The sequence below is a fragment of the Typopeltis vanoorti genome, chromosome 3 (genome assembly GCF_054136105.1).
Source record: "Typopeltis vanoorti isolate ZY-2024b chromosome 3, IOZ_Tvanoo_1.0, whole genome shotgun sequence".
NCBI classification, from domain to species: Eukaryota; Metazoa; Arthropoda; class Arachnida; order Uropygi; family Thelyphonidae; genus Typopeltis; species Typopeltis vanoorti.
In genome coordinates, this window is record NC_143551.1 from 113,046,826 (window position 1) to 113,074,689 (window position 27,864).

The window sequence follows — 27,864 nt, forward strand, 5'->3', positions numbered from 1 at the left end:
ATTAATATTTAGGTCTGTTAAGCTACCAAACATGAACTTTTTTTTGTGTGATTCGAAATTTTTTCGATCCACGATGTGCCACACCAGCCCTAAGTGCTTTCCGAACTTTATGTAGCGATGCTTCTTCGTAGTTTCAGAAGATTTTCATTGCTCCTCGTGTATTTCTATTAAACGAATTTTTGCGACAACAAAAACACTACATTAAGAAGGATTGCATCTAGCTGTGATAAAAGTGAATACTTTTTAGGATTTAGTTATAAATAAGACCAATGCATACAAATGATCGCATTGTGCATTTCAAAATTAACTTCTCTTCCTCTTTAATTCCATCTATCCATTTTGTAAAACAATCTGCCTCAAATTATAATTGTTTCCACAACAAAAGCACAATACTCTTCTCTTCAAAAGAAAAGAAAAGAAAAATCCTTTTCTATTTGTTTTTATCTACACACTGCACTGAAGTTCTACAGCCCTTCATTTGGGATTAATATGGAAAAACTCGCATCACTTAAAGTATAACTATAGCATGAATTCGATTTAAAATATAATGCAAAATTATGAGTTGCAATGGAAGTGAAGCTGTGACTTGGTTGCTGCTTCTATTTCCTTCCAACCCCAATACTGAGATGCTCCCCACTGCCCAAATATATTACTTCACGGACTCTTTTTTAGATTACTAGGATACTTTGGAATTGTACATGGTTGTTTAGACATAACAGTATCGTTCAATTCTGTTTTTAATGTACGCGATAAGGTACTTAAAATTGTTGATGTGACGTGTCTGTGTAATCTAGCGGTAACTTTCATTAAGATAAATCCGTAGACGAATCACAGGTTCGATTCTAATTACCAACTACAGAAATTTTTCTAGCCCTTTTATTTCAGCCAGTTAGTTGACCTCTCGGTCTCTCTCTCTCTTTTATTTTTTAAATACGCAGTCTGAAGAAACAGCCTTTATATCATCAGGTAATTTATTATAGCTGTTAGTGGCTATATATCGAATGGATTTGTGAAATATCTCTCTGCTGGCTTTTGCAAAATAGAAACAAATTTCTCCCATGGCACAGATTATAACATACCACACATTATACACGGGGAATTTTATAAAGTTGTTCCTGGGATATATCAAACAGCAGTATACGTATCGTAATGGTAAGATATCAAGGATGGCATACAGTTTTACGGAAGAGTATGATGTTGGATAGGAAGTGAGCTTTTATTGCTTTTATTGTTTTGGATTCTTATCAGGGACAGTTATTGTAATAATCTTCACCCTGGCAAGTGATGCCACACTGCAGGGAGGAATTTATCCATGAATAGTATAGACATCTGAGGAATTTTACACTAACACATTTTTATCACGATAGATTCAGTTGTTGCTGTATCTTATTTTGTTCGTCATATACGATTTGATTATAAAGTTTGCAAACCACAGGTTGTTCCCCCCTTATTTTTCCCTAACTCCTTTAATTCAGTAGATCCAACATACTTCATCCCACTTCGATTTAAAGAATGCTAACCCTATCAAATTAATTTCGGAATTCGGTCATTTTACCACTCAGCCGCATTATATAAGCCACTGCGATATTTCCTATGTGTAAATGAGAATCCAAAATCAGGACTATTGAATTAATTAGCATCCTTCATGCACTCACTGATGAATCTACATTTATTGCCATCGTTAATGTTCGTAAAAGGTTCTCAGGATCCCTGACCTGTTGATAAAGCGGAACATTCACCATGAGACCAAGCATTGCAGACATTAAATTTAACAAACATAAATGCCATTAAAAAAAAAAAAAATTGTAACCGTATTTCTGTGTTAATGACAGAGATGGATGATATTCTGCAGTGGGAGTGACTCGGTCAAGTCATGGCGATATTGGTTGCAATTTTAAGTCTGATAAATATTAAATAGTTTTTTAAAAAAGGAAATCAGTTAATTGTGACTCAGAGCGTAAAAGGGTAGATCCAACTAATATGATTTTTAACAAAGCCACTGAAATTAATTAGCATACTTCCTGTCACGGGGACCGGAAATATCTTAGTTGCAGCTCGTCAATGTTAATTAAGTATGAAGTTCGTTTTTTTTTTTTTTTTTCAGAATTCTTTGTAAAAGCAGAACAAATATAAGCATTATGAAACGAGCAGAATTAGATTGAAGAAAATTTACTTTTTAAAAAATAATAGTTGGGCGGTCAGACTGGTTTTTAATAACTGATATCCTTGCAGACTAGAAACAATTTAAATACTGGTACCAGTTTCGCCGTATTTTTATTTTCTTTCTTTCTTTTTTTTTATATATATATTTTTTTATTTCTGCACCGTAGAGTTTGCAATTATTCTAGAACATTCTTTTTACTAAAAAGTAGGATCAAATGTCTCTTGGTTCAATGTAATATTTGAAAACAAGAACAAAATCTCAAGTATAACGTAATGACATTTCTTTTAAAATCTTAAAATTATTTAATTTGTTACTATAGGTGACAAATTTTTAAATATGAAGTTTAACATTTACTTTTACCATTCAGAACGCTTCTTCCCAATTTCTATTCTTGCATTTTTTTTTAATTTATGTATCTTTAATCGCGTTTATAAAAATGAATGTATCTCTATCGCATTATCGTTTCCATTTTTTTGAACTTGGTTTTAAATTCACAAATACAGAGCGCCCTCAAACGTTCGTAATCCGAACATTTGCGGCTTTAAAAGTCAATTAACTTTGAAGTTATAATTTGTCGAAGATTATGATTATGTCCTGAATCCAAGAGAACACTCTGAAATATTAATAGACATGCGCTGAATTTGTAATTGAAACAGTGGAGGTACGAACTAGAGTAATGCCACTTCTCACTAACTGTAAAGCATAAATATCCGATAATGCTGTACACTAGACTGACTCTCTATACTGAGTGTTGCTATTCCAAAGCTCAGTGATCCAGCTCATATACATTAGCGTAATGCGCCATAATCTACGTCGTGACTTTAATATTATTGCATTAATCTAGTAACTCGCTTAACTGATAGAATATATTCAATTTATATTGTACAGTGAGTAATAGTGGAAGGAGTGTTTATTAAGACAGTCGTTACATGGAAATGATTTTGGCTTAAGTGAATGCATAATCGATTATCCATCTTTTCCACACTTGTTACAGACTTCGATAACTAAACATAATACTTAACACTGCACTTACTGTCGCGGCAGGGTGAAGCAACGATGACGGAACCGTGTTGTTTCTCCCGATTATTACTCCGAAGTCAGCTAGCGTATGATGCTATTGATGCGGTGCAAACTAACCGTGTTTATGCCGTCTTCAAACAAGGTCACGCTAGGGTTGCACATTGCGTGTGTCGATATGACAGATACGATGTCGTTCCCCTTCGAACCAACAGGGGTTTTCCTCCGTTGGGCAGTGGCTTATGTTCAGCCTGAACGGGATCCCTGCAATCTGCTGAAGAAAACATTCCCATAGGAATCGGAGGTAACGGTTCGCTGAAGGACTAGTGCTGCCTTCGGATACCGACACACACACACACACACACACACACACACACACACACACACACACACACACACACACACACACACTCTCTCTCTCTCTCTCTCTCTCTCTCTTCATTGGTATTTTAACGAAGTTCTCCCTTTCAGGAGATAACTTCTCAGTTCTGTTACGGATTTGATTTTCTGCAGATCAGATCACGTGACTACGTGCTTGTGTTTAGCTCACAAGTCACGTTCTTCATTCTGGCATAGTTAGCATCTGTTACAAGAGACGACAGACACACTAAGCCACTTTTCTATCATGTTGCTGCATTGTGCTAACAACACACAATATATTCGACTCGATTCCTTTTTTTTTTTTTTGAAGCTGAAAAACTCAACTAAGAATCAGCTGAAACGAAAAACAAAATTGGAGAGACGTATTCACTAAAGTAAACTCAAAGATCACATTTAAATTGTAGTACTATCTAGCTATTATTCTTTTCTAATGAATTGTAGTAAGTTTTTCACATACCGAGTAGCAAACTCTTTCCAAGAGTGGATAGAAATGCTAATAAATTGAATATTTTTTCGCTGATCTAGATTTTTAACTTTTGAATCTTTTTTTCCTTACTCAGTCGAGATATTTGTTACCGAAAAATAAAAATCTCACGTCGAAAAGCTTATTTTATCAGAGCAAAATTATCTTTCAGTCTCCAGCCACTAAATTATATTTTTGAAATTTCAAAAGAGAAGAGTGGGAAGAAAAAGATTGGTTACATTTGCAGCGAATGCTTCAGATTTCCTCCCGGCTATTTAAGTGGGGATGGATTGAGTAACAAATGGATAATTCTCGAGAAAAATAATTACATGCAATTATCACTTCTTAAACAATCCTGATTCCTCATTTTATTTCTTAAAATATTTCTTTCGCTGAACATTTCCGAGCAACTAACAACAGAGAATCTCCTATCTTCTCCCAAATATAAGCTACATTTTCTTTTTAATCTTGAAGATCTTTTATAACTTACAAAAGCTACTGTCCAGGAGGACTGGGGTAATAAAATTACCTTCCTAATCTAAAGGATTATCCAGAGAAATTCTGATTCTCCGGATAAGCCTTTTAGATTAGTAAAATGATTTTGAAGGTGATATTCTGATTCTCCGGATATTCTCCATATGTTGAAAAGATTTTATTCGTTCAAATTTTAGTTTAAAAGATTCCACTTTTGTTTATAAATTCAAAAAGGATTGTTCATATCCTATATTTGATTTGTCCTTTTTTTGGTTACTCATCATTCAAGAGGTACGAGCTAAGTTTTCTTATTTAAACTTTTATTCTAAAAAAGATGAGCAATATTGAGTCTAGAGAATAGATATTCGCTTTCTAAGAGTCATACTAGTTGTCAGCTCATTTTACCTAAATTTCTCTGTTGTTCTACCCCCAAAATTAGTTTTTAAATCGTGGCTGAATGAATAAATAGGAAAATAATTCAAAATAAGGCGCTATGGAAAAAGTGGCGACTCTGTTGTAAAACATAGTTCAGCAATAGTAAAGACGCACAAACGAAGTTGAGTGAAAACGATTCTAAATAAATTCTGTAGGGAGGAAGGGGTAAAAATGTAAGTGTGTAAAAATGCGATGTTTTTCATTGCGATTATGGAAACATTCTACAGTTCATCGTCAAACCCCTGCATACTGATAACCGTTAAAACGGCTTATTGGCTGGCATTGATTGCAATTTCGCTTTAACGCAGTAAACCTCAGAATCTTCGTTTTATACCCGAATGTGATTCAGTTTCGTGGAGTTCTAGATTATCTTTATTGGTTTAATATTATTAACGGAAATCTCGGTGGAATTTAAACTAAGCGTACTTGCGTTTGTGTCTGAGCCACCTGAAAATCCCGTCAGAAGTAAGAGGTTCATTACTCCCCCCCCCTCTAGGGCTTTTTTTCTTGTTAGAATACTGAGAGGATTTTATTCTTCAAAATCACCTCCTTAATCTTTTCTCCCATTTCTTATGCAATTTGGCTCCATTACGGCTAATTTATGCAGGGTTCAATTAATGACTTATCAACGTCAGACCGCTTCTTTTCGCATCGGGATGGGATCCATTCTTTCCGTTTTTATGAGACGAACAGGGTACCGTAAAAATTCCAGCTCCAGTCGCGACTGCGTTGCCGTTATCGTCTTGTGTAAGCCCTTTGTAGCGCCCTCTTTTGTCTCTGGGAATCGAGGAGGACTTTTACTCGTGTTTTATGTGCTAGAGAAACGCCATTTTGTGTGGCGATAGTGGATTTTAATTCTTTTGTCGTGAAACGGTCCCTACCGAAATTAGTGCTAACTGCTTGCGTGCAAGATTCTTCCGTGCCCTCTGTTAAAAAGGATAAAGTTTATTGCGTGTGTGATGTTAGCCTTGTGGCTGTGGGGACGATATTAATATTCAGATGACCGTCGCGCAATAGCACAAGGAAGCCAACTTGCTCCATTATTTTCCTCTGTTGCTTTAGCTTTTATGAGGTGTTTTATAAGCTTAGTGAACAATTACGCCCATAAATCTTGCTCCTCCTGCTATAGATAAAGGGACGAAACACTTTCGCTGGTCCCCAGCGTCATCATTTCGTTGTGTAACAGAAGCCTGATCCCGTCTAGGATAACAGACCAAATTTGTGCCTCCTTTAAGAAATTTCTGGAGTGCAATTGGTCTGTCTTCGGTCATTTCTTACGAGTGCTATAAAATGTCGCAAGCGAAGATAAAAATGACCATTCACATAACCGGTTTTTGTGCGCTGCAGATGTGTGAGTCACATGACCTTTCTCCATTTCTTTGTTATCGGGAATACGATGACACTGAGCTTGTTCACTAGTATCTGGTTGCGATTGCTAATCAGTGATAGTCAGCTGTGTACACAGCTGACTATCACTGATTGGCGATATTTACGGGAGTAAAGTGCAAAGCAGTCGAAATAATTTTTGGATAAAACCTATCCTATTGGATGCGCTACTTCTAAGAATTACATGAAAATATTGTAACTGTTGTCATTAAAAACGAAAAAACTTGGAAAGATTACTAAATAGAGCAAACCCAGCTGTTTTTTTTTTGTTGTTGTTAATTAGTATCAATATTAATTACAAGTGAAATGGAATGTGTCGAACGAACAACAAAAAGTATCTTTCAACATATAATTCTGATATCGTTGTGTCTGACATCAACTGAATATCACTGATGGGCGATCGCAACCGGATACGAGTGAACAAGTTCAGTGTCATCAGAGGCATCATGAAAAGCGAGATCAGTAAATAGAGTTGACACCCTGTATGAAGAAATTCCGTGAGATTTAAATATATAAATAAATTAATATAAATAAATTTATGTCATAAATTTATTTATATTTATATTTTCGGAAGATTCTCCGGAGGAGCTGATATGCCTCTTTCACCTATTTGTAGGGCGGTATATGTGTGTGTGTGTGTGTGTGTGTGTGTGTGTGTGTGTGTGTGTGTGTGTGTGTGTGTGTGTGGTCAAAAAAGAAGGAAATCTAGAGTACTGCGATAGGATAGCAAATTCTGAAATCTCCTTAGAACGTAATACAAAATATTCGAACGTATTAATACAAAATATATTAATACAAAAATATTAGAACGTAATACAAAATTCATTTTGAAAATTGTCATCAAATTTCTATATTTGACGACAAATTTCAGCGGTAATGGAAAATGGCTTCAGATGGCGTATGTGCTCTTAGCCCACCTTCATTTATTAGGATTTTAGCGCTGAATTATCGTAAACGGTTTGATGGAAATATTATTTTGTCTTTCATCACTTAAGTTTTATCATAAAAATGTATGATTCTTATATTTTATTTTCAGTTACATAAATTCCAAATTTGTTGATGAAACTAAACTGTTTCCAACAACAAAAATAATTTTATGACAGTCATGCCCACGAAACGTCGTTAGCCCTCCGCCTCTTGAGGGAATTTTTGAAATTTGTGGGAGCGTTTGGTTTGTTATACCGATAACAGAGCAGCCGTAGCCAGCCGTCTGGTCGTTTTTGAAAAATTGATGGAGAGTAATACTGCCGGCCAAGCGATCGCGTTTTGCGAGTGTGAATGGACCCATTTTGAGCCGTTGACAACATGCGGCTGATATTTTTATAGGATAAGTGTCCATTCCTTTTCCCTGGTCTTAAATCTAAATGCTGTTATCATCTCGTAGATGTCCGCTACTGCAATGTTTCAATGTCATTGCACTTTCTGAAGTGTAAAGAAGACGATATTTCTTGGCCAGTAATTTTCCAGAGCCGATTTTCCAGTTAATTGTTTCTTTTTCAATAAATTATTAAAAACACATATTTTCTTTTTATTGTTGGATTGTTATTTTTCTATTTTGAAGCTCCTATCAACGACTTCATATATTTATATGCTTGAAGAGAAAAAAAAATCAATTTTTTTATTATGATCAGTAAAAAAAATCAGATAAATAGTTCATAATATAGAATCTCCTGTAGTCACAGACAGACAACGGTATTATATAGATTTCCTTTACATTACACAAGACGACGCAGTTATTCTTCTTCTTCTTCTTCTGCAGCTTCTCCCACTTAAGTGGGGTCACTGTTTCTTATGAGTCTCCTCCACACCTTCCTGTCTTGGGCTGTCACCACATCCAAGTTCTTCATCTTCAAGTCCTCTTCTACCAGCTCCCTCCATCTCTTCTTTGGCCGCCCACGCTTCCGCCTTCCTTGCACATCCATCTGCATGACCCTTCTTCCCACATATTCGTCCTCCCTCCTCATCACATGACCAAACCATCTCAACCTTGCCTTCTGTATTTTCGCTCCTAAGTTCGTAACTTTCACTGTTCCCCTGACATAGTCATTTCTCAGATGATCCTTTCTGGTCACACCGCGCATCCACCTAAGCATTCTCATCTCTGCTACTTCCATCCTGCTAATGTTATTTTTCCTCAGGGCCACAGTTTCTATAGCATATGTCATAGCTGGCCTCACTACTGTCCTATAAATTTTGCCTTTCAGATTGATCGGCACCCTCTTATCACATAACACTCCAGCCATCTCCCTCCAGTTCCTCCAACCTGCTTGTATCCTGCATCCCACTTCCTTCTCACCTCCTCCATCTTCTTCCACTGTCGAACCTAAGTATCTAAAGTCTCTCACCTTCCTGATGACATTTCCTTCCAGGTCTGTCTCCTGGCCACCGCCCACTGCGCAACACATATACTCTGTCTTACTTCTGCTCAGTCTCATACCTCTCTCTTCCAGTACTTTTCTCCATCTTTCCAGTTTAGTTTCCGCTTCTTCTCTTGAATCTACACACAGCAAGATGTCATCTGCATACAACATTGTCCAAGGTGCATCTTCTCTCACCTCCTCTGTTACCACCTCCATCACAATATTAAACAGAAACGGACTTAATGCTGACCCTTGATGCAAGCCAACTGTTACTTGAAAACTTTCTGTCTGTCCCAAACAGGTCCGAACACTTGTCTTCACATTTCTGTACATTTCCCGCACCAACCTGACATATTTCTCCGGCACCTTCTTCTCCCTCAGACACCTCCAGACTTCTTGCCTTGGCACTCTATCGTATGCTTTCTCCAGATCAATAAATACCAGATGTAGCTCCCTTTGTTTCTCTCGATAATTTTCCATCATCTGTCGTAACCCAAAGATAGCATCTGTTGTTGATCTACCAGGCATGAAGCCAAATTGTTCCTTTGCAATCTCCACCTCCTCCCTCAATCTACCATCAAGAACCCTTTCTAGGATCTTCATTGTGTGGGACATCAACTTTATTCCTCTGTAATTTTTACAGTCTTGTGCATCCCCTTTACCCTTGTAGATGGGAACAAGAGTACTCTCCCTCCATTCCTCGGGTATATTTTCCTGTTGGCAAACTTTCATGAATAGGTCCCACAGCAGGTCAATTCCCTCTTCCCCCAGTGCCTTCCATGCCTCCACTGGAATTCTGTCGGGGCCCACCGCTTTTCCATTCCTCATCCTCTTCATTAGGATCTAAAAATGTTTAGCTGTCATTTAATAGTTTAAGTGAATTAAACACGAAGTGACCTATCATTTAATAGATTCTTCTACGGAGGTGGAGGGCCTTTCCTTCTGAAAAACTGGGTTTTTCATCAAGCAAAACAGGCAAACTGACCACATTAAAATTAAACTTAATATTACTCGTACTGAATTTCGTCAGACTAGGGAGGAATTATTAATAGAACCATTTTCTCATAAAAACAGAATTATAACAAAAAAAAATCATAAACAGTCCCGAACTTAGGAGTGGTTCAACAAACAACGAATACTGTAACACTACAATATACTTATATTACGAAATAAATTGGGATTGGAGAGCACTTGTAGTTCGTCACGTACTCTACAGTTTTGGAATCGTTCAGAGTGAATTTTCGGTTGTCATCATTATCTTTGTTTTCGCGGACAATCATGATTCCAATCGCAAATTTACCTTACTCAAAGAGCTCTATGGCGTGTTAGGACTTTTTTTTGTAAAATAAAATAAAAATAAATACATAAATCTAACTGTGTACATCAAAAGTTATAACATATTTATCAAACACTGATCTGCTTTGGGTAATTGAGCATATTTTTGCCTACTTTTATTATTCAAATAGTTCAATTAAAACAAAACTTAAATTATGTGATAAATTTTATTTGAGATTTTAAACACTAAATTTTATTATTACTCCATCATCTAACTATTGCTGATAACATTGACTAGAACTTCCGTAGCTCAAATGGTTTAGGCGAGTCCTTTGATTGGAATGACTTGGGTTCTCGAATCAGTTCTATCACATGAGGAACCTTTATCGGCTATTTTCAATCAAATTGTGAGTTAGCCGGTCTCATGTGGAGGTAAAGTTGTTTTCCTCTCGGAAACTTGGGGGGGGGGGGAAGGGAGGGTTCTTTGTCCCTCTAAACAGGCCTTAAGAATATACCAACATATAGCGATAGGAGACTTCAGGAATAAAGATTAATCACCCTATTCCTTCAGATTTAGTTTCGAACATCTACACGGTGAAGCATCGGTCTACGCATAAGCGTAAACCAGGAAAGAAGGAACTCTTCTGGCTGTTACTTTCACCGGCTCTTATTAATTACTGATATTAATAGTTCGTTCAATCTAGAAGAGTTACTTTCAGTTCAAATCGTCTTTCTAAATTTTGCAAATAAAAAAGATCCCATTGAAGTTAAAATTAAACCATTTGAATATCTTTATGTATGCATCCTAATTTTCAAATTTCATCTAAATTCAGTCGAGTCAAGTTGAGTTATTACAATTTACAAATTCGATACGTTTTGTCCAATCGAAACAAAAATTGAAATAACTCGACAGTTTTTGCGAAATATCTCTCTCTCTTACGAACAGACTGACAAAATAAGTCTAATTGTATTGTTTGCGAAACACTGAAAACGATAGGTGGCGCGACTATACACGATATAGTCATGATTTAGACCAGGATTTTTCAAAATTTTCCTACGACGGAACACTTCACAAATCCTGAAATTTTAACGGAACACCTTGGTTAGAATCGAGTATCATCGGTCTCATATTCAATGTAAAGCTAAGCGCAGACTATCGCCCAGCAGCAGGCTGTATCGCATCGCAAAGATACGACAGCGCACACTACAGGCGTGCCGGGCCGCATCGTATTGACCTTGTTGTGACCGCACGTTTCCTAGAATAGATACCTCCGTACTTCACTCGCGCTCTGAGGTGTGGACAACCGCTGGCGGCTGAGTCAAGGCCAGCGCACGCTGGCTTAATAGCACAATCACACGCAAAGCGATGAGCGCCTGATTTTCAAACATGTTTGAACTTGTCGCAGCATTTGAAACCATTCCAGGCTCATATTAATTTTGATAATTTTTCACGGAACATAGTTTGGAAAACGCTGATTTAGACTACACAGTATATCGATGGCCAGAACGTTGCTAGTGAGTGATGAGTATATCATCTTTGTTTTAATGCGTTTTAAATTTTTATTAGTATATTGTATCCTCAAGAGCTTGTGTAAATATTCTAGATAACATATTTAACTGTGATAGTTTTGTTCTGTTAAAAAAAAAAAAAAAAAAAAATCCATAACTGTTCATCCCCCCCCCCCCAAAAAAAAAATTAATCAGCGTAGCGAGTGCATTCATCGTAAGTTATTTACATGCAAACTCCATTCAATTTTTTTTATTTTTTATTATAGACCTGTGTCATTAGTCAGACATAGGCGACAATTTAATGGCAATTGCCCACCTCATTCTCTAGGGGTGAAGCAATGTTTGTCTTATTTTTTAAATAAAGGTTTTTAGTGCATCCATTAACTAATGCTATTTTAAATATAAAACAATCCTTTCCATCCGTACGTCTTTCTGTTTTCATTTTTCCAATTCAGACAAAGAAGTGAATTTTTTTCATACCGCACATATTTTAAAATTTCTTCGGTCCTCATTCAAGTGCAAAGAAATGAAATAAGTGATTTACAGATGTCTCTACTAGCGGTTGATATTTTCGTATGTGCTCAGTGATGCTGTCACGTGATTTTGTTGATCTTCTATTACCAGAAAAGTAACTGTTTTATTCAAATACCAACAGGATTTAAAAGGCCTAAGAGAAAATGTATTAGGATAACTGCAATGTCCTAACATGGCCTAAAAGCATTCGTATTTGAAGGCTAATTAATTGTCATAGACGGTTGAAAGCAAGTTGTGGCACTATAAATAAAGCACAACGTACAAGGCCACTGATGTTTAGCATTCAGAACGAAGAAATCATGGGGATGAAACAGAAAGACGTAGGTATTTAAATAAACAAAGTTAGTGGTCTAAATGGTAAATTGACTCGAACGGGTAAAGTGGCAACTATAATAAACGCAGAATAGCTTAAAGGCTAACATTTATTAATTTTCATAAATGCATCGTAGCTTGGTATTGTTTTAACTGGGATTCGACCGATGAGCTTGTTTAGATGTGCTGAAATGTTTGACAGCCTTCACTGTGTGTGTTGTTAGATAACCAAAGTGACTGTTGGTAGAGAGGGGGGGGGGATCTCTTGCTTCTGTTTACTCTAATCACTGATTGGCCATCGCGAGAATGAAGCAGCATCAGTGTGATCAGAGCAATACAGCATATATTATTCACCGCTTTAGATCTCATGTGTAATTTAGGGGCTCTGCAAGTCGGTATGTATACAAAGCTCATGAACAGTACTTCACTAAATGCTAATTAATATACAGAATGCCTACTGGCATTCATTACATGCTGTTCGTAATCAAAGTTGTAGATTACTGGAATTGCCGTAGAGCAGTGTTTCTCAAACTTCTGATATCCGCGGACCCCTTCTTAAATTTTCATTATTACTAAGTACCCCCTAATTAATTAATTAAAACGAATAAATTAATTGAAAGTAATAAATTAATTTAAAATATTAAAAAATTAAATATCTTTTATTTGAATTTACTGCCATTGTGTTTTAGTAGCCTGTGTAGCTCAGTGGATGTGGCGTTTGCACACCACCGCGCTAGGCCGCACGAAGGAAGTCTTGGTTTCGAGTCTAGTCGGCGACTAGAAGAAATTTTTCTAAGCCTTTTTTCGACCGGTTCCCGAGTTAGTCGATCTCTGGCACGGGCAAGCAGGTTTTTCCTCCCGGAAACTCGGGTTTTTCGTCCTGTAAACTCAAGAAAATCGACCGTAGAACCCACATTATTTCAGACATTAAATATATTGTGTTAGGGTTAGAGACCACGAGATGGCGGCACATTTGAGCCGTCTCTCTTCACTGCGTACCGCTAAATTAGTGATAGCCTTGGGCCATCTGTCTCTGATTGGGTACCAGTGGAGATTGAACTGCCCACTCAGTCTCCAAAAGTTAGATAGGGCTAAATGGCCTCGCCTACTCCCGTATATACGGGAATAAAAAAGGCGTTAGCTGATTTTTTTTGAATTTATATGTTCATGTAAACAAAAAGTCCGCGCCGTTAGCCTAGTGGCTTTGCGCTTCGCAACCATATGTCTGGGGAAGGAGTGTCCTAGGTTCGATTCCCGTCGAAGACGTGAGGAGCTGAAGGATCTTCCTCAGCCATAGCCAAGTTAGCCGGTCTTGGGCGCGGGCAGTAGGGTTTTTCCCGCCAGTTTATCTGGTGTTTTTCATCCCGCAAGCAGGCAAACCGGCCCCGTGAACACACACGGATACAGGCAAGAATACCTTGAGGCATAGGAGTGACCATTCTATCCTCGTATTTCGGTTACGAAATCCAAGCATGCTTGGAAGGTTGTGGGCCTTAAAGGCCTGTTAAAGCCATTGGGATAGATGTAAACAAAAATATATGATTTATTTTTAATAGAACAAACTTTACTATAAAGTTTTACTTACTTGAAATAATTTATCATCAATGAGAGGAGTGAAATTGTTTATGGTGAGATAAAATTTCAGCAAAATTTGGCTCTATAGTTGTTAATTTCAATCTCAGATGCGGTTCGACATCTATAATGCGATTCCTCTTCTTCGTCTTAATATCTACAAGGGCCGAAAATCCAACTTCGCACAGATATGAACTTGGAAATAGAAAAATGAACCTTAGAGCTTTATCTGTTAATTCAGGAAATTCATTCTGTATTTGTAGCCAAAATGATGATAACGTATTCTCGTTGTATTTGTTTTTTAGGAAACCATTAGAAGCTAGTTCTAAAAGTTGTTCTTCTATTGACGATAGACCGTTTGGCATAAATTTGTTTTTATTGAAAGGGTATCTTATCCACTCAATATTAATGTCCAAATCAGGGAAATACTTTTCTAGATTCATTTGTAAGATTTTCAAATGCTGCATGATAGTAATTTTCACATCATCATCAATTTGTTCATTTTGTTCATCATCAATTTGTTCAAGCGATGAAAATGCGTCAAATTCTCCATTACCAACCCGCTTTTGCCATAATTTCATTTTTGCCAACGTGGCGTTCACTTTATCTTGGACATGAAATATAGAAATTTCCTTGCCTTGTAAAGATAAATTAAGACTATTTAATACAGTAAATATATCTGCCAGGTATGCTAATTGACTGAGCCATTTCCAATTATGTAAATTATTTTTCAATTCAAACTTTTCATCAAGAAAAACTTGTAGTTCATTCCGAAGTTCAAATAAACGAGTAAGAGCTTTTCCACAAGAAAGCCAACGAACATCGGTATGGAAAAGAAGTTGTGTATAGTTGCTTCCCATTTCTTTGCAAAGTTGAGAGAAATGTCTGGCGTTTAGAGGACGGCCTTTAATATAATTTATGATTTTTACAGCTTCATCAAGAACTTTTCTTAGGTCTGTAGACATCATATGTGTAGCCAAAGCCTCCCTGTGTATGCAGTAGTGTGTCGACTTTGCATTTGGTGCAACAGCTTGAATCCTTGAAACAAGCCCTTTTTTAGATCCGACCATGGATTTCGCTCCGTCCGTGCTTATTCCAACACATCTTTTCCAATCAAGCTTGTTTTGATTCATAAAGGTATTTATACTGTTGAATATTTCTTCTTCTGTTGTATGTTCTGGCAAGGGTTGGCAATATAAAAGGTCGTCATGAATTTTTTGATTTTTTTCGTACTAACGAACACTAGAAGATTTGCAAAATTTGTAATGTCGGTGGATTCATCTACCTGCAACGCATATAACGACTCTTACGTATATCGGATAACAATGTTTGTTTTATATTTTCAGCCATTTCAGTGATTCTTCGATGAACGGTACTATTTGAAAGGCAAATCCGATCAAAAGATCTTTTTGCATTATCTCCGATCATAATTTCCGCTATTATTTTTGCTGCAGGCTTGACCAAAGTTTCACCAATTGTTTCCGCCGCACCACCTTTTGCTATTAATAGCGACACGCGATATGAAGCTTCTAAAGCCTTCATGTTTTCACTTCCTGGCACGATCGACATCACTTTTTGAGATTCTTTTAAATTTTTTAGTTTATTTTGAAAAAATTCGACAGGTTTGTCCTTGCATTCATTATGTTTCGATTCAAAATGACGATTTAAATTACATGGTTTCATGCTTTCCTTTTTTAAAGTTTCACCGCAAATTACACATAATGGAATAGGTTCCTCTTCATTTCCCGTCCATGAAAATCCACGTTTCAAGTAATTTACATCGTACTTACGAAGTTTTCTCATCTTCTTCCAAGTTGGTTCTTTAGAGATGTCAGACGACACACACTTATCAATTTCCTTTGATCCAGATACAATATCAACATTTTCTTGTTGCTGACAGCTACTTGTATCTACTATGTTCCTCTCTTTTGCGCATTTTAAAAATCCAGTCTTTAACCAGTGATCCATACTTAAGAATTTGAAAGCTAAAAAAAATTACCGTATTTAACGTCTCACGATCTCAAACTTAAATTTAACGAACAGTCCTTCAACAAATGGCTAGTGAAAGCAGAACTCGAAACAGACAGCAATTGTAGGCCAGTAGAGATGAAGACGTTCATATGATTGGTGAGGTATTAACAAAAGATCGCGCTACTAATTGACAAAGGCAAGCCGACAGTTCAGTTGAAATGCTAATTCTCTTCAATCGAATTCCTTATATAATATCTGAAACACATTCACTATATATTTCTTAGTTTTAACACGTTCACTCAAACAAAACCATATGTTGCCGGTGCACCATATGGTTTTGATTGTCTACTATACAGCATTTTATGTAGGAGGGGGTCATACGATTCATTAGTTAGTGCCAGTTGTCTCTAATTGCACTGTCTGCTGAAAAACATATTACACAGCCTGCAAACGTCTCTGTACCTTATTCAGTGATACAATAGGAACGTCTTCCGATCTCAAACTTAAATTTTATTCAATGCGTTAATGATGCATAGCCGAAAATTGCCACGGACCCCCTGAAGACCTATCGCGAACCTCCGGGGGTCCGCGTACCACACTTTGAGAAACACTGCCGTAGAGTTTCTGGAGTCTTAAGGCAGCTACACGTTCACGCAAATTTGATTATTTGAAATGTAAAAGACAACACTTGAATTTACAGTTAAATACCACAATTGAAGCGCATAGATTTTTAATTGCAAGAGGAAAGAATGCGAACTAATTCGCAATCTCACTAATTAAATGGCTAGCGAAAGGAACTGAGGTTAAAAAAAATACGTGAGATAAAAAAAAAAAAAGCAAACTCTTTTTACATTAAGAACTGGTTTGTTTCTTCTAGGAAAAGAGCACTACTTTTGTCTGACATTAATTGTAGTGAGACTGTGGTAGCTTTACGAAAGCGTGAAATGATGAAACCTGCAGGGACACTTGGAGCTTTCAGAGGATCGCCGCTGCAATGTGTTCGGAGACCAGTTTTAATGGAATAAACTCCAGGGGTGTACTTAAAGTGTCTTTACCAGCCTGTGTCTTAATAGCCGTTAAAGCGCTGCTACTTGGATGCCGTAGCTTTACACTGCTTCATAGAACTGTTGAAAGCACTGCGATTCCGCTGACAGACAGTGAGGTGCCGCGTGCTGCTATGAGACGGTCACGAGCTATGAATGTCTCGTAGTTGTGCCAACAGGAGAATTTGTGTCTCTCTGGAATTAGTCAATCAGTAAATCGAAATGGTTAAAACTGTTGTTGCAAGTTGCGATTGTTTTAAGGTCAGATGGAAGATTTATGCCATCACCAGTTAAAAGCAAAACATCAGATTTTTTTTTTTTTTTTTTTTTTGTAAGACTGCTTTAAAACAAGCTACTGCAAATTTGAATTCACCCACGTTGTTCTGTGATAGCTGACCGTCTATGCTAAGCTGTTGTGATCTCTAAATCTTCTATATATCACTTTATTAAATTAAAACTGCCTGAGACTCGTTCAGATTCATTCTTTCTTTTTTTTTACTTCACATATTTTGTATGTAGGAATCCCCGATTTACATACGAAAACTTGACCGGCGTCAAAGTAGTTCGTGGGAGAGCGTATGCGGTTTTGAACGGACAAGACGATTATTAAGTCTTTTAAAAAAATGCGGCACAAGCAATGCGATGGATGGTACCGAAGATGACTTAGTTTTTGAAGAGAGTGATAACAACAATTCAGACAATAGTACGAAAAGTGACAGTAACGAGAATAATGGTAAGAATAAATGGAATTTAGGGTTTGTGAATATTTTTATATAATAATTTTTTTTTCTAAAAATTGTCTCATAAATTTGGGGTGCGTCTTATCGTCTGAAAAATACAATACTCTGCTTAACAAGGAGGAGGAAAAAAGATTTCAATTTAAAAAATGGTACTGTAGTTTGGATAACTTATTTCGATCCCATTTAGGCCTAGAAAAAACTCTTTGCTATTGTTGACAGGATTTGAACACAAGTTTTTCCAAATGAATGATATATTTATTGACTGCACCACTGAGACGGGTCTCTTAAATGAATAAAAATAAATTAATAAACCCATTATATTTGGGGTAGTATAGCGAGGGCAAAGCCATTTGCTTTGCTAAAGCGAGACTGTTTTCAGAAGGAAGAAACAAACACTCGCACGCATATATATAATCTGATTTCACACACGATAGGCCGCAAGACCTACAGCACATTAGTGCTATGTGTGGGCGGAAGGAATAAAAGAGAGGAGGAAGTCTGTTCACATTTTCTTTGAACATCTGAGGGTTGTAATCTTTGGGGAGGACAGAGTTGGAAAGACTTCCAAAGGAAGTAGATGTAATGTAAGAAAGAAGAAAATATTCTTCGAGATCTCCATTTTTCTCTCTCTCTCTTTGTGTGTGGAAAGAAAGAGAGGGACATCAATTCCAGAACAAATGTAGAAATAAACTCCGAAAACGAGTCTTGAGTATTATGTTTGGAAATCTTTGAAATCAACCAGCTAGCTGCCCTGCTTGTACATAATGTTTCTGGTTGGTAAAGTTAAATAAGAAAGATATGGTCGCTTTGATCGAGTATAGCGTCTTGGTTATCCTTGTATACCTACTCTATACTATAAAATGATAAGCTGAAATTGGAAACGGATGTGACGTCGGCTTGAAACGGAAGTAGGTTGTAACGTTTTTGTCAAGTTATTTGAAACTCAGGGGCTACCCTGAGTGTCGAGTCTTCAAAATTCGAGTCATCGGAATTCAAGGAGAACCGACCTACCAGTCCATAACACGGGCGGGTGGGCGCCTAAGCGGAGCCCCTAGTATGCATATATATATATATATATATACACACACACACACACACACACACACACACACACACACACACACACACTGTATTTGACTTCGTATGGTCAGGTTGTGAACGTCGTTAATGTATATGTTGAACAGAGTAAGTGATAATATGCTCCTTGTGAGATACCGTGTTTTATTTGCATTGCCAGGCGGTAATGCATACCTATTTTTGTCACTTGTGTTCTGTTTGAGAGAGAGTTTCTGAACCAGGTATGTATGCGGTGTTCCTCTTATTCGATTGTGTATAGTTCTGTCAACAATATGTCCTATTCAAATGTGTCAAAAGCTTTGGTTAAGTCCCGCGTACTTGTTTTTATCGAGGGCTTTGATTATGGGGTCGACGATGTCTTCTAAGAAGATTATGGTGCTTTTTTGTTTTATGGAAACCGTATTAGTAATAAATAGAATAATAAGCTAATGCCTTTTATTTTCTTATAGGGAGCAGGGGAAGCCTTTAAACCTTATCTAGCTTTTGGAGACTGAGTGGGCAGTTCAATGTCCGCCGGTAGCCAATTACTATTGTGAGATAATGTTGTGCTTCTGTAAATAGTTCTGTAGTCCAGTATCCGTTATTTTTTTCGAGAATTTTGTAAAGAATTAGTAGGATAGCTATTGTATGTAAAGTACGACCACAGATACGAGAGATGTCGTCGGTTCGGTGCCAAGAAGAGTCAATTCATGTTGAAGAGGAGAAAGAAATAAGACGATGTACGAATTAGTCACCAACAGCGAAATCGCGTGCTTTATACGTAAAATTTTCCAACTGTTATACAAGCAAAATAGTTACCACTTTAAAAACTACAATGATCATAAAAGAGAAATTAATTTTCAGCCATGTAATAATAAACACTCATCCCACAATACGGATTGATTACCCTGTTATCGGAATGGATTCTCCTTCTTTTGACATGCGCAGAAGTGTCTCGTATCTGTGGGCGTACTAATACTTCTGTGTATGATTCCTTTTGCCATGTTTGTAAATGGCGTAATTATCGCAGTTTTTAATTATTGTCAAATAGTACCACTGTCGAATATTATGTTCACGAGTTTCAAAATTATTGGATTTATTTATTTACTGTGTGTTGAACGGTCTGTGTCTTATTTTGTCTGTTCCAGAAGTGGCTTTGGTTTTAGGTTTTAGCTGTAAGAGTGCTTCCTTCAGTTCCTGTTTTGTTACAGGTGGAAAATACATAGTTTGCTATTGACTTTGTTTGGTAATTTTTTGATCGTTAGTAAATTATCCTTTTTAAGTTGTGTGGTATTGTTTGTTATGACGTGCTTGAATAAGTCTGCTAGTTCCTCTTGATTCATATCCAGACTTTCTGCGATCTGTACTTTCTGTATCTTTCTGCGATAAAATCTTGTGCTGAAGCTTTCTTTATTCAATTTAGTAATTTGTTAAGTGTAGTTCATATTACTTCATTTTGTTATTATATTCCATTAATTTTTTAAAGTAGTAGTATCTTTTTTCTCCACGAATTTCTGTGGTTAGTTGATTTCTTGTGTTTTTGTACAATGTTTGTAAATAGGTTTGTGTAGGAAGTTCTCGTATAAAGTTACAGGATCATTTATTTTGAGTAGGCAATTCCAGTCTGTATTATTTTTATAAAGTTGTCGACAATGCTGTTTATGATGGAGATTTGTGGTGTTGGGGAGAGGTGGCGTAATGAAACGAAGCTGAGACAATGTAGTGGTCAGCGATTTTGGTGGTAATTAATGATGCCATATATTCGTTGATGGAAGCAGTGGCGCACTCGGGATTTAATCTTGCAGGGGGCGAGTTGAGAATACACACACTGCGCATCGCATACTACCAATGACTGAGCATCTGCAGCGATCACCAATACATGATACTCGTGATCTCCTTTGTCCCGGCTCGGGAAAACTAAGTAGTGCTCGGTCCGCTCGTTCTTCTTCGTTCGCATTGTGTTAACAGCGGACGTGATTCCCATCTTATGTGACATCTAATTCATAAGTAGTATAGAAATAGAAGACACGACACAACATAAATAAAAAAAATGAATTTTAATTAGGAAAAGATTTTTGGAATTTTTTCTAGTGATTTCTCCCCTTTTTATTGGGTTGCCAGGATCCCTCCTCTGGATGCGCCCGTATCAACGTGATACGGTCAATGCATGACTGCGTTAGTGAATTGTTGAGTTTTTCTTCTCTTGTTTGGGAGTTGTGGTAGAGTTTATGTTGTACTGACTTACTTCATCAATGCATGTTTTTTTAAAAAAACGCTTTTAAAAAATAAACCTGAAAAGATAATCGCATGTCTAAAATGGATATTTAGATTTAATTTGCAGGTTTAAATTTTTACATGGCATTTAATAAAATACATATCGCTTTAATTTAATTCAAAAATAAAAAAAAACAGATTTTACTTTATTAGTTCATATTCTAAATAATACATTAATAAGGCAAGACTTAATTTCAATAAAAAGAAACAAAACAATATAAAAGTACTGGGTCCCCAAATAACAACAAATTTATTATTTTTTTTAATGCAATTGGTGCTATACATCATCACATTTAAGGTCTGTAGCAAAGAAAAACAGTGTGGTTAAATTATGATGGCCTGGATATTAATTCTGAATACATGTGAAGGCAGGAAACCTTATGCTAAATTTACAATTCAATTTGAATACCACCTTCTAATTTTGAACTTTAAATTACATCTCCACAACTAATCCAAATCGCTTTTAACTGGCATTAAGCTTGATTAAACTCAATCCAGTAAAGTTATTTACTACTTGACAAAGCATAAAAGGCAGTGTTGGGCTGTATCTGAATTGCTGCCATTCTTCCTGTCCTGAATATAATTCTCCTTGCATATATCTAACACTAACTTCATATTCAACAATCAGTTTATTACAAAATGCATTGACTGAGCAATATTTACAACATGCAAAGACAGCACATAAAAACTACAATAAATTACAGGCTACAATAAAGTGACCTGAATTTAATTATAACCCACGTGTTCAGGACACTTCTCCAAATTTCTAAACTTATTTGCTGAAACACTCTGTCCAATAACTGAAGAAAATGAATCCGTCAAAGATAATAATGTTGCTATAGAACACTTGTATAACGCAACTGAAACAAATAAAAATCTTATTATTCAAACGTTACGTTCTTTAATATAATAATGGTCAGAAATTTCTAGATTAATATTTCTGTAGCTATTTTTTTTGAAAAAAAGTGTAAATTCAGCAAAAAAGGAAACGTTTTAACATTTATTTAGGCAACATAGTACCATCTTCCCGACAGTCATGGCAATTACATTTGTACCTGATTCTAAAGTAAAATTTAAAGCTAAGTATTGTCCAACCAGTATATAAATAGTCCATTAATAAGTAATGTAAACCATCAGTGTTATATTAGCATTTGGAGTCACCAAAAGGTGCTACTGTTAATGCTCAGCATTGGGTAGTTATGGAAATGGACAATGAAAGCTTACCTTACAACAGCTGATTCAGGAATATTAAAAGCAACAGTTTCTCTTTTAATTCTCTCAAATAAGTCCCTTCTTTTTTTTTTTATTCTTCAAGAGTTAGTGATCGTCTTGATGCCTTGTCTCTGATTGCAGCTGAAGGACGAGAAGCTACAGATACAGGAGGTATGAATGGCTCCTCTAAATCAATTTTGATGTCAACATTATGAACAGAGAATAAGTCTTCTTCTTCTTCTGGATGATTCTTTTGTTTTGGACCTATTTTCTTTTCATTTTCAGCTTCTTTTTCGTTAGCATCCTCCTCTAATTCTCGTTTCTTATTATCTTCATCTCTTTTCCTCTGCTCTTCTAATTTCCTCAAAATATCTGCGCTGATAGAAGAATTACGGGCGTTAGTAATTAAAGTGGGTGCGCATCGTCTTCTTGTAAATGGGCCTGCAGTATACTTATTGTTATTTAATTTTGCTTCTTCAATGATAGCTTTTTCAGCTTCAAGAATATTCCGCTGTCTGTTTCTTTCATTAATGTAGCTAATTGCACTAATACTACTTGTTCGTAGCTTATCTAATTCTTTGGCTCTTTCTTCAGTTTTTCCAATTCAGCTGACAATTTTTGAGCTTCTTCTTCATTATTATTTTGCTCTGCCATCTCTTTCATTTTCATTAAGTGGGTTTTCCGCATGGCATAATTGTGGGGATGTGTTTTGAATCGCCCTTTCTCTTTTACAATGATTTCAATATCATCATCTTTATATTCGTAGTTCAAAGCATTCGGGATGTCTCTTAGCTTTCGACTAACATCTTCTAAAGTTGGCAAGCTGACAGAATCTAACATCATCGTTTCTTTCCACTTAGAATTCTGTATCGGTAAAGTCTTGATTTGAAACAAACTCTAAACGAAATACGTTCCTGACCGCCATGCTTTAATTTTAATCCTTTGTTTGTCCTCGTCTGACCAAGTTGATAGATTTTCCCTGTTTCAACAATGTCAGTAATCTCAGCAACTCTATATACAAGCTTGTCATTATTTGTTCCAATTCCAATCCTAACAAAGCAACCTGTAATAGTCTTATTAAAAAATGGAGCATGAACCCATCTTTCCAATTTGTGTCTTGACAATCTAATTTGACCAAGCTGCTCTCTTGTAGTCACAAATTGCGGCTTTTTTGAGGTTTTTTCTTCATCTTCACTTCGAGAATGGTACGAAACTTTACTCCGATCATCCCGATTTGAGCCACTACCATCATCTGAATAAATATCACTTGCTTTTAAGTTTTTCACTGTTTGTTGGGGTTCTTCATCATCTTTTTGCTGATCCTGATCATTTTCTGTTGCTGCAGCTCTGCCTGCATTTTCTTTTTCTCTTTTTCAGCTTTTAAGTCTTTTATGGCTTGTGCTTTTTTATCTACTTTATCCTTCTTCTCTTCTACAGTCCTTCTGCGTGCTTTGACACGCATTTCATTCTTTTGCTTCAGGTCATCTTTCTTTGCTTTACGCTTCTGTTCCTTTTTTTTGGCAAGACGCAACCCATTTTCTATTTCAAACCTAGTTTTTAGTATTTCACGTTTTTCAAATCGATTAAATAGCACTTGTTCTCTTTCTCTTTCAGTCATCCGTGTCAATCTTGCTTGATCTTCGGCATCACCCATAAGATTTTCATCATATCCATCACTAAATTCCTCTTCAACAGACGAATCGCCACTTTCTGAATTTGGAGTTGAACCACTTGCAGAATCCGAACCGCTCCCGTCTTTGAGTTTATAACTCAACAGGATACATGTTCGCTTTCTTCACAGCTCTGTGAAGAGCCTTGCTGCGTTTTTTTTTTTTTTTACTTCCCTTAGCTTTATCTTGTTTATTCTTTTTGTTTTTCGTCCCTTTTCTGTCCACAGACCAGTCATCGTCACTCTCTGAAGTTTCTGATTCAGAATCTGGCTGGCGACTTTTCACTTCGGGTTTTGTAAGGTCTGCCTTTTTGCTTTCTGAATCTGTTCTCTTTCTCTTTGCCAATGACAACAGTTCTGCATCTACGTTTTCAGGGCTGTTGCTATTATCACTACTCCAATCAATAACTATTCTATTATTCTTCCTTTTCACCATTTTCTGTATGAAGCAATCAACTATGCAACAATGCACTTCTATTTTAAGAATAAGAATCAAAACACACAATAAGAGAATTCTCAAACGTTTATCCTTTCCTTAAGTTTTCAGTCACTGCTATTTGCAACAGGCTTAATTAAGAAATAAAAACACTTAGAAAAAACTTTCTCAGTAAAAACGCCGTGTTATTACTTGCCCACTTGTATTTTATATTGAGACATGATAGTCATGACCCAGCGGCTATGGCATGTAATCTCGGACCAGAGAGTTATTATTCCGGTTAATGAAAAATGGGATATATTCACTTCTTTGATTTCTTTTATGGCTTGTGCTTTTTTATCTACTTTATCCTTCTTCTCTTCTACAGTCCTTTTGCGTGCTTTGACATGCACTTCATTCTGTTCATTTTGAAATAAAAATTCATAGGAGAGAAACAGAAGAGATAAAGCTACCGCACAATTTCTAAAAAAAATGAAAGAAAGAAAAGAAAACAGTATTAAAAATTATCACTAACACACTTCTCATTTTGAGAGATGATAGCCATGACTAGCGGCTATTGTATGTAATCTCGGACCCGAGGTTTTTCCATGCGGGTTTATAAAAAGTGGGATATGTAGTCACGATAACGGTATATTGATGATAATTAATTAGTGTAATAGTCGCTGTTATCACCCAACGATTCTTTCCCTACGTTCGCGGTAATGTTAGCAACACCATAAACTACTTTACCTGGAAATTGTGCAAAAATAAAAATAAAATGTACCTGTAATTCGGTAAAAGAAAAACATTTTAATACGGGTCGCATGATTCTCGGATTATATATATTTAGCATCTACGTTTAAGTATACTATTGATTATAATTGAATTTTGGTAGAAATAAGTTGTGATTTCGTTTAGGTCTTGTACTTTTGAAGGAAGGCTGTGTGGATGTCTGTGTAGATTGCTAGTAGCGCTGTGTCGTCTACGTATTGATATACAGTATATATATATATTCCGAGCTCGAATATTTCATTTTCGATATATTTGAAATAACCGCTTTCATTGTTTATTTATTTTTAAGGAAAAGGTCGCTGAATATTTTTCTGAAGACATGATGCTGATAGAAATGTAAGCTTCACAAAGAAACAGTTGCGATCGAAATATAAGACACTTTTTCCTCATTAAATTGGTTCCTCCGAAACGTATTCGGATGCACCTGTCAATCTCATTCAGCACGCGGTGCCGGAGATTTTATGCAGAGCGTGCCACGTGCGCGTGTCACTTTCTTGTGTTGATCCGAAGTGACAGGTTTATTATTGGCCGTGAGGACTGCTGCATTATATCACACGCGAACCCCCCCCCTTCCTCTTCCTAGCAACGGGATAGCACTTCTGACAGTCAGCATCTTGACGATGTCTGCTAGCTGTGCTCCCTGGTCTGAGGTTATTAATGCGGTCCATGCCAATCAGAGGTAGGCCATGTGGTAGCCGCAAGCCAGGCCACTGCCTAAACAGTAATGGCGTTTATTAAATTCTCTCTTTTAATGCGATACTTGTAAGTTTATTTGCCTCCATCGGAGGGTTTGTAAAGTAACCTTCTTCCCCATGACTGGTCATGTTCCAAATGTCATCGTCGCTATGGAAACGATATGTTTATTGTCTGAACCTTAGAGAAGTTAAATATTCTAGTTAAGGTAACGTCAGCAAGTGACCCAGGTTATAACGTGAAGAGAAAGCGGATAATAACCATATTTCAGTTACTGTCAACAAATGATTCATTTTTATGTAAACTTTGGAACTGAGAGGAAAGAGATACCAAGGAAAAGAAATATTTACATCAGATTCGAAGGAAGTTTGTGCTTAGACATAGTTTTGTGTATCAAAAGTGCGGTCAGTCGATGGGATAACATTTCCAAGATGTAGTGAACAGGTGATTCCATTATTAGCAGAATTTTTAATCTTTATATCATAATGGATATCGAATATATCCGCTTAAATCTTATTTCAAATGTTAAAACAGCTCGGTGAAGATAGTGTAGCTCAATTCATTTGTATAGCCTATTTTTTATTCGTTAACACGTGATAATAATGACTCTTAAGACATTAGAAGTTAATAGTAAAGAAATAATTGCAGACCGCCGTAGTATTGAAAGAGATTAGAAAAAGAATCCATTATTATTATATAGTGTCCTATTTAAAATCTAATCCATATAAAGTCAGACTTAAATTTTTACATTATCACGCATGTATGATGATCTTAAAGAATCAGGAAACTTCAGGAAAATATCACAGTTCAGGAGAGAGATCCCGTAAAAATTATAACGACCGGTTTTCCCCTGTAGAACGTTCTCGCACTCAAAAATTTGTGCTATTAAAGCATATTTGATAAAACGTATACATTCCAGCAGTTGGAAACTCATGCTTGTCATTTTTTTAATACTCATCTCGATTACTGCGATGAAGTTGATAATCCAGAAATATATAGTGCCGGCTAGAGGATATGTGGTGCCCCTAGTCCAGTTTTATCAATGCATTGTAAGACAAGACAGGCATCTTTATTGTTAAAAGCAGTTTATAGTTATTGCAAAAAAAAGTGCGTATAGAGCATTTTGGGGAGCACTGCTCTTACCACTAAAGCTTCGACTCTCTGGTCCTCTTTAATACTATTATTATTATCATTTTTTTTTACGATGTTGGCGCCCCTATTTCAAGGCGATTATAACTATACCCTGTAATATTTTAGCTTTAATCAGTAAAGCTGTGACAGTTATCAGTAGGGATGACTAATCATTCGTTTGGAAGCAACAGTGTGAGTTTGTTGTATAGTTTTTTCAAACGCAGTTTCAACCAGCATCGCGCTGGTTCGGACTGTGTTTCAGGGAAGGTCGAGAAGACAAGCTAGGGATCTTGGTTTTTCGTGTTGATATTAGAGAGGCGAAAAGTATAGTTTTTATATGCGTATACGTTCCTACAGTTTATTACAGCACATTACGCTTTTCACATTGGTATCTTCATGGGCGTTGAGAGAAGTTACTGGTTAATCCATATATATATATATATATATATATATATATATATATATAATTCAAAATAGCCCCCCCCCCCTCAAGGAGTACAAGAAGTATGACTTTTAAATGTTTAAGAATCAAGATTCCTTCATATCACTTCACACACACAATACTGTTGTATTATAGGTTTGTAATCTCTCGTGGAATGGGACTGACAAAAAAAAGGCTATTTTGGCCCTAATTTGTAGTTTAAACTGAGCTGAATGTACAGAGTGATGTTGCTGCACTGTGCCAAGGCCTTTCAGCGAATACAATATTGTTTGTATACGAGGATGACCTACAAATATTGATGAGCAGTGTTGTACAGAGGAACAGCTCAAAGAAAATAAGACTGACAAGCATGGTGCTACAGGGACGTGTCCTTGAGGCACTGCTATTAATTCCTATATTAAAGATATTGGGGTTGGTTGGAAGAGAAATATTATGGTTAAGTCACTATCACTTTGGGATGACTCTTGAATAAAGTGATAGTGTAAACAAAAGAACAGAATGGATGCCAGTTTAAAATGGAAGGTTCACATTTTAGAATGAACAG

General features: G+C 36.4%; 2 protein-coding genes across 2 annotated transcripts in view; one reads left to right on the forward strand and one right to left on the reverse strand.

The window, feature by feature from the left end:
* LOC150108476 (uncharacterized) overlaps window positions 1-27,864 on the forward strand; it is a 314,028-nt gene that overhangs the window by 118,853 nt on the left and 167,311 nt on the right. The gene's annotated exons all lie outside the window — the stretch shown is intronic.
* Window positions 22,270-24,283, reverse strand: LOC150108477 (RNA polymerase-associated protein RTF1 homolog). The gene is given in 6 exon segments (XM_090415360.1): window positions 22,270-22,772; window positions 22,775-23,037; window positions 23,039-23,086; window positions 23,088-23,508; window positions 23,511-23,946; window positions 23,948-24,283. Coding segments are annotated over 6 exon segments (2,007 nt in total).